This window comes from Mesitornis unicolor, unplaced genomic scaffold, assembly GCF_000695765.1.
Source record: "Mesitornis unicolor isolate BGI_N332 unplaced genomic scaffold, ASM69576v1 scaffold10985, whole genome shotgun sequence".
Taxonomy (NCBI): domain Eukaryota; kingdom Metazoa; phylum Chordata; class Aves; order Mesitornithiformes; family Mesitornithidae; genus Mesitornis; species Mesitornis unicolor.
Window position 1 is genome coordinate 1 of NW_010183471.1, and position 7720 is coordinate 7720.

The 7720-nt window shown below is 45.4% G+C and overlaps 1 protein-coding gene across 1 annotated transcript; it reads left to right on the forward strand.

The window, feature by feature from the left end:
- Positions 1-3273: 3273 nt before the first annotated feature.
- LOC104540356 (zinc finger protein ubi-d4) lies at positions 3274-7400 on the forward strand (the record flags this gene model as incomplete). The annotated part of the gene is made up of 3 exons (XM_010184153.1): positions 3274-3434; positions 5451-5558; positions 7237-7400. Coding segments are annotated over 3 exons (433 nt in total), but the record flags the coding sequence as incomplete, so codon positions are not given.
- Between the last annotated feature and the right edge of the window lie 320 nt (positions 7401-7720).

Sequence of the window (7720 nt, forward strand, 5' to 3'; positions counted from 1 at the left end):
GGGGGGCGATCTATAGGTCCCTGAGTGTGGATATTGCCCTAAAAATGAAGTTATACCCCCCCCCATATGGGTTCCTATGGGGCTTTATGGTCCTATAGGGAGTGGTGTAAAGGGGGGGGGTCCCCTGCCTAAAAGAGGGACCCTCAGGGGTGCAGTTCCCCTATATAACCCCCTATAGGCTGAGATGGGGGGGGTCTACCCCCTATATACCCCTATGGGGGGGCATAGACACCCTGGGGGGGTATAGAGCCCCCCAAAATCCACCCCACTGTAGCAAAGGGGGTCCCCTATAGAGCCCTATAAGGGGGGGCCCCTATAGAGCCCTGTAAGGGGGGCCCCGTTCTGTCTGGATAGGGTTTGAAAACTTGGAGATGGTCCTTGACTCTTTTTTGGGGGGCATTTTTGGGGTCTTTTTAGGAATTCCAGGGTTTTTTTTGCGTTTTGAGGGGGTTTTGTGGTGTTTCCAGGGTATTTTTAGACATTTCCGTGCTATTTTAAGGCATTTCCAGGTCTTTTTTTAGGCACTTCCAGGGCATTTTTTAAGGCACTTCCAGGATCTTTTTATAGGAATTTCCAGGTCTTTTTTTTGGGGGGCACTTCCAGGATATTTTTTAGGCATTTTCAGGGTATTTTTAAAGGTACTTTCAGGCTTTTTTGGGGACATTTCCTGGCCTTTTTTGGGGCACTTTTAGGTCTTTTTTAGGGAACTTACGGGGTCTTTTTTTTTGGCACTTCCAGGTCTTTTTTTAGGCACTTCCAAGTCTCTTTTTAGACATTTCCAGGGTCTTTTTTGAGGCACTTCCAGGCCTTTTTTAGGTACTTCCAGGTCTCTTTTTGGGCACTTCCAGGGCCTTTTTTTGGGCCCTTCCAGAGTATTTTTAAGGCACTTCCAGGTCTTTTTTGGGGCATTTCCAGGTCTTTTATAGGCACTTCCAGGGCATTTTTTAAGGCACTTACAGGATCTTTTTATAGGAATTTCCAGGTCTTTTTTTGGGGCACTTCCAGGGTATTTTTGGGGCATTTTCAGGGTATTTTTAAGGCACTTCCAGGTCTTTTTTTAGGCACCTCCACATCTTCTTTTGGGCCCTTTCAAGGTCTTTTTTTGGGCACTTCCAGGGTATTTTAAAGGCACTTCCAGGTCCTATTTTTGGGGCACTTCCAGGTCTTTTTTAAGGCACTTCCAGGTCTTTTTTTAGACGCTTCCAGGGTCTTTTATAGACATTTCCAGGTCTTTTTTTTGGCACTTCCAGGGTCTTTTTTGGGCATTTTCAGGGTGTTTTTAAGGCACTTCCAGGTCTTTTTTGGGTCACTTCCAGGGTCTTTTATAGGCTTTTCCAAGTCTTTTTTTTTAGGCACTTCCAGGTCTTTTTTTAGGCACCTCCACATCTTCTTTTGGGCCCTTTCAGGGTCTTTTTTTGGGCACTTCCAGGGCACAAATTAACTAGGAACATGGAGATTTAACAGGAAATTAAAGCTCGGGGAGGGATTTCTATCCCTGAACTCCGGGATTGCGATGCCTGGGCGCCCTCTACCGTCCACAGAGGGGAAAATCGGCGATTTGGGACTTTCCTCCTGGCTTTTAATTGCGTCGATCCTTGTTTGCGCTTCGTTTTTAATCAAAATCGCCGTCTTTTCTGTGATTTTATCTCTAAAAGTTGATTTTTTTTCTTTCCAGATTAAAATTTCTGCCCCATTTTCATTTCCTTTTCCGGGCAATGAGTTTTTGGGGCTCGTTAGTGGCTCAAATTAGCAGTGCGGGTAATTAACGCTGCTCCTCGGTCTCCATCAGTATTAAAGTCCCCAAAAATCAATATTTATTGATTAAAAGCAAAGAATTCATCTCCTTTCCTGGCTCTGAGGAGGGGAAAATTCAATCTCTTGTGCTGGGGAGGTTTCCCTGCCTTTTGTTGATTAAAGAAGTAATTTAAATAAAAAAGTGGCTTTGATTACGGCTGTGGGGCTGCGGCTGGAGGAGGAGCACGGGGTTTGGGTGCTTAAAAAGGACGTGGAGGGGCAATAAATGCACGGAAGGGAATGGAAGAGGAGAGGAAAGAGAAGAGGAAAGGGGAAAGGAAATAAAAGGGAAGGGAAGGAAAGAGGAAGTGAAAGAGGAGGGAAAGGGAAGAAAAGGGGAGAGAGGAAGGAAAGGACAAAGGAAAGGGGAAAGGGAGAGGAAAGGGAAGCAGGAAGAGAAAAGAGGAAAGGGAGGGGGAAAGGGGAGAGGGAAGAGGAAAGGGAAGGGGAATGGGAAAGGAAGAAGGAAAGGAAAGGGGAGAGGAAAGAAAGGAGGGGGAAAGGGGAGAGGAAGGAGGAAAGGGGAGAGAAAAGAGGGAAGGGGAGAGGGAAGAGGAAAGGGAGGAGGAAGGGGAAAGGGAGGAGGAAAGGGGAACAGGAATAGGAAAGGGGAAGAGAAAGGAAAGAGGAAATGAAAGGGAAGGGAAAGGGGAAGAGGAGAAAGGAAAGAGGAGAGGAAAGGGAAGGGGAAGAGAAAGGGGAAAGAAGAAAGGAAAGAGGAACTGAAAAGGGAATAGAAGGGAAAAGGGGGGAGGAAGGGGGAAGGAGGGAGGAAAGGGAAGGGAGAAAGAAGAGAAAGGGAAGGAAAGTGGAGAGGGAGGCAAAGAGGGAAGGGAAGAGGAAAGGGAAGGGGAACGGGAAAGGGGAGAAGGAAGGGGCAGAGGAAAGAGAAGGGGAAAGAGAAAGGAAAGGGGAAGAAAAAGGAAAGGGGAGGGGAAAGGACATGATGAAAAGGGCAAAGGAAAGAGGAAATGAAAGGGAAGGGAAAGGAGAAGGGAAAGGAAAGAGGAAGTGAAAGGGGAAGAGGAGAAAGGAAAGGAGAGGAAAGGGGAAAGGGAAGGGGAAGAGAAAGGGGAAGGGAGAAGAAAGGGGAAAGAAGAAAGGAAAGAGGAACTGAAAAGAGAATAAAAGCGAAAAGGGGGAAAGGGAAGAGAAAGGGGGAAGGAAAAGGGGAGGAAAGGGAAGGGGAAAGGAAGAGAAAGGGAAGGAAAGTGGAGAGGGAGGCAAAGAGGGAAGGGAAGGAGAAGGGAAAGGAAACGGGAAAGGGAAGGCAAGGCCCCAGTTTTGGGGCATGAAAAATAAGCAGAAACGCTGTTTTTTAGTTTCTTTTTATAGAGGAGATCTCGTAACGCCGCCAAATTCCGGGCATTTCTGGGGTTGTTTCACCCGGGGATGAGCGTGGGGTTTCCATTTCTCCCCTTTTTGGGGTCGGAACGGGGGGTTTTGGTGGGTGCTGACGGTGTCGCCGTGGTTTCCCAGCCTGGGCGAGCAGTACTACAGGGACGCCATGGAGCAGTGCCACAACTACAACGCCCGGCTCTGCGCCGAGAGGAGCGTGCGCCTCCCCTTCCTCGACTCCCAGACCGGGGTCGCCCAGAGCAACTGCTACATCTGGATGGAGAAACGGCACCGAGGGCCAGGTCTGCCCCCACCACCCGCACTGGGGACCTGACGGGCCAATTTGGGCTAATTTGGGGTTAATTTTGAGCCAATATTGGCTAATTTGGGGCTATTTTTTACTAACTTTGGGCTAATTTGTGGCTAATTTTTGGCTATGTTGGGGCTAAATTTTGGCTAATTTGAGGCCAATTTTGGCTAATTTGGGGCTAATTTTGGCTAATTTGGGGCCATTTTTGGCTATTTTGGGGCTAATTTTGGGCGGATTTTGGCTAGTTTGGGGCTAAGTTTGGGCTAATTTGGGCTAATTTTGACCTAATTTGGGGCCATTTTTTGGCTAATTTTGGGCTGATTATGGCCAATTTTTGGCTAATTTGGGGCCAATTTTTGGCTGATTTTGGCTAATTTGCGCCGATTTGGGGCCAATTCTGGCTAATTTGGGCTAATTTGGGCCAATTTGAGGCTAATTTTGAGCTAATTTGGGCCATTTTTGGCTAAGTTGGGCTAATTTGGAGCTAATTTGGGGCTAATCTGTGGCCAATTTGTGTCCAATTTGGGCCAATTTTGGGCTAATTTTGACTAATTTTGGGCTAATTTTGGGCTAATTTTGGGCTAATCTGGGGTTAACTTTGGGCTAATTTGGGGCTAATTTTGGCTATTCTGGGGCTAAATTTGGGCTAATTTGGGGGCTAATTTGGGGCCAACTTTGGGCTAATTTTGACTAACTTTGGGATAATTTGGGGCCAAATTTGGCTAATTTTGGGCCAATTTTTGATAATTTGCGGGTAATTTTGGGGCCAGTTTTGGGCTAATTATGGGCTAATTTTGACTAAATTTACATTGATTTTGGCTAATTTGGGGGCATTTTTGGACTGCTTTTAGGCTAATCTTGGCTAATTAGGACTAATTTGGGCCAATTTTTGCTAATCTGAGGCCAATTTTGGCTAATTTGGGGCCATTTTTTGCTGTTTTGGGGCTAGGTTTGGGCTAATTTGGGCTAATTTTGACCTAATTTGGGGCCAATTTTTGGCTAATTTTGGGCTAATTTTAGGCCAATTTTTGGCTAATTTGGGGCTAATTTTAGGCCAATTTGGGGCCAATTTTGAGCTAATTTGGGCCAATTTGGGCTAACGGGGTTATTTTGGGCTAATTACGGGCTAATTTTGAGCTAATTTTGGGCTGATTTTGACTAATTTGGGGCCAATTTTTGCTAATTTTGGCTAATTTGGGGCCAATTTTGGGCTAATTTTGACTAATTTAGGGCTAATTTAGGGTTAATTTTGGCTAAATTGGGGCTAAATTTGGGCCAATTTGGGGCTACTTTGGGCTAATTTGGGGCTAAATTTGGGCCAATTTGGGGCTAATTTGGGCTAATTTGGGGCCAATTTTGGCTAACTTTGGGCCAATTTTGGCTAATTTGGGGCTAATTTGGTCTTATTTTGGCCCAATTTGGGCTAATTTGGGGCTGATTTTGACTGTCTTTGGGCTAATTTTGGCTAATTTGGGGCTAATTTTGGCTAATTTGCAGGTAATTTTGGGGCCAGTTTTGGGCTAATTATGGACTAATTTTGACTAATTTGGGGTTGATTTTGGCTAATTTGGGGGCATTTTTGGACTGCTTTTAGGCTAATTTTGGCTAATTAGGACTAATTTGGGGCCAATTTTGGGGTAACTTGGGGCTAATTTTGGCTAACTGGGCTAATTTTGGGCTAATCTGGGGCTAATTTTGGCTCGTTTTGGCCTCATTTTGGCTAACTTTGGGCCAATTTTGGCTCATTTTGGGTTAATTTGGGGCTAATTTGGGACTAATTTGGGGCCAATTTTTGGGTAATTTTGCGCCGATTTGGGCTAGTTTGGGCCGATTTGGGCTAATTTTGGCTAGATTTGGGCTAATTTGAGGCTAATGTGCTAATTTAGGGCTAATTTGAGGCCAATTTTGGCTAATTTAGGGCTATTTTGGGCAAATTTGGGCTAATTCCGGCTAATTTGGGCTAATTTGGGGCCAATTTGGGCTAATTTGGGGTATTTTTACTCTCAAGGGCTAGCGGCCGGGCAGCTTTATTCGTACCCCGCGCGGCGCTGGAGGAAGAAACGCCGCGCTCATCCTCCGGAGGACCCCAGGCTTTCCTTCCCGTCCATCAAACCTGGTAAATCACCCCAAAATTAGGAATATTTTAAGGTGATCTTGGGCTGGAGCAGCAGCGCCTGGGCTCTGGAGGCGTTAATTAACGGGGTCATTAATAGGGGTCATTAATGGGGGGTCACTAATGGGAGCCATTAATGAGGGCTTTTTAATGGAGGTCATTAATTAATGGGGTTACTAATAGGGGATCATTAATGAGGACTCATTATTGGGGGTCATTGATGGGTCATTAGTGAGGGCTAATTAATGGAGGTCATTAATGGGGTCACTAATAGGGGATCATTAATGGGAACTTACTATTGGGCGTCATTGATAGGGTCATTACTGGGGGTCATTAATGAGGGCTAATTAATGGAAGTCATTAATTAATGGGGTAATTAATGGAGGTCATTTAATGGGAACTTACTATTGGGCGTCATTGATAGGGTCATTACTGGGGGTCATTAATGAGGGCTAATTAATGGAGGTCATTAATTAATGGTGTTATTAATAGGGGATCATTAATGAGGACTCATTATTGGGGGTCATTAGTGGAGTCATTACTGGGGGTCATTAATGAGGGCTAATTAATGGAGGTCATTAATTAATGGTGTTATTAATAGGGGATCATTAATGAGGACTCATTATTGGGGGTCATTAGTGGAGTCATTACTGGGGGTCATTAATGAGGGCTAATTAATGGAAGTCATTAATTAATGGGGTCACTAATAGGGGATCATTAATGGGGACTCATTGGGGGTCATTAGTGGGGTCATTACTGGGGGTCATTAATGAGGGCTTATTAATGGAAGTCATTAATGGGGTCACTAATAGGGGATCATTAATGAGGACTCATTATTGGGGGTCATTACTGGGGTCATTACTGACGGGGAATTAATGAGGACTTATTAATAGAGGTCATTAATAGGTGCTTATTAATTGGGGTCAGTGGCTTATTAGTGGGGGTCATTATTTAATGGGGTCATTAATGGGGACTCATTAATGACTCGTTATTGGGAGTCATTAATGGGGGCTCATTAATAAGTTATTGGTCATTAATAGGGGTCAGTAATTGGAGTTATTAATGAGGGCTTATTAATGGGGGTCATTAATGAGGACTCATTATTTGGGTCATTAATGGTGTCATTAGTGGGGTCATTAAAGAGGACTCATTCAGAGTCATCAATGGGGTCATTAATTAATGAGGTCATTAGTGGGGGTCACTAATGGGAGTCATTAATGGGGGGTTATTAATTGGGGTCATTAATGGGAGCTCATTAATGACTCATTGGGCAGCGTTAATTAATGGGGTCATTAATTAATGGGGGCCACTAATGGGAGTTATTAATGGCGGCTTAATGGGGGTCATTAATGGGGCCATAATTAGGGACTCATTAATGGGGACTCATTATTGAGGGCCGTTAATTAATGGGGTCATTATTAGGGGGGTCACTAATGGAAGCCATTAATGAGGGCTCAATTAATGGGGTCATTAATGGGGTCATTCACATCCTCCACTGCAAATCCTCCTCTCCACCACCAAAACGTGAACATTTTGGGGGCACTACCACCCCCAAATGGCACCGAATTCGGGTCCAAATCACCCAGGATTGGTTGAATCCCTCGGCGGGGCGGGAAATCGCCGCCTACGGGGAAATTCGGGGGAATTTGGGTGCTTTTTGGTCACTTTTTCGTCCCCGCAGACGCGGATCAGAGCCTGAAGAAGGAGGGCTTGATCTCGCAGGACGGCAGCAGCCTCGAGGCCCTTTTGAGGACGGACCCGCTGGAAAAACGCGCCCTCCCGGATCCCCGCATTGACGACGACAGCCTGGGAGAGTTCCCTGTCACCAACAGCCGCGCCAGGAAGGTACGGCCCCAAAACCGCCCTCTTTGGGGGGAAAAATGGGAATTTGGGGGGAAAATACGCGTATTTCCACTGCTCCATGCTGATTTTCCACCTTTTTCCTCTTTTTTTTCCGTGTTTTTTAGCCCCAAAATTCAAGGGGAAAGGAGTTTGCGGTCCCAAAATTTGGAGGAAAGGGAGTTTTTGGCCCCAAAATTCATTGGAAAGGGAGTTTGTGGTCTTAAACTTCAGAGGAAAGGGAGTTTTTGGTCCAAAAATACAGAGTGAAAGGGAATTTGTGGCCCCAAAATTCGGGGAAAAGGGAATTTGGGGTCATAAAATTC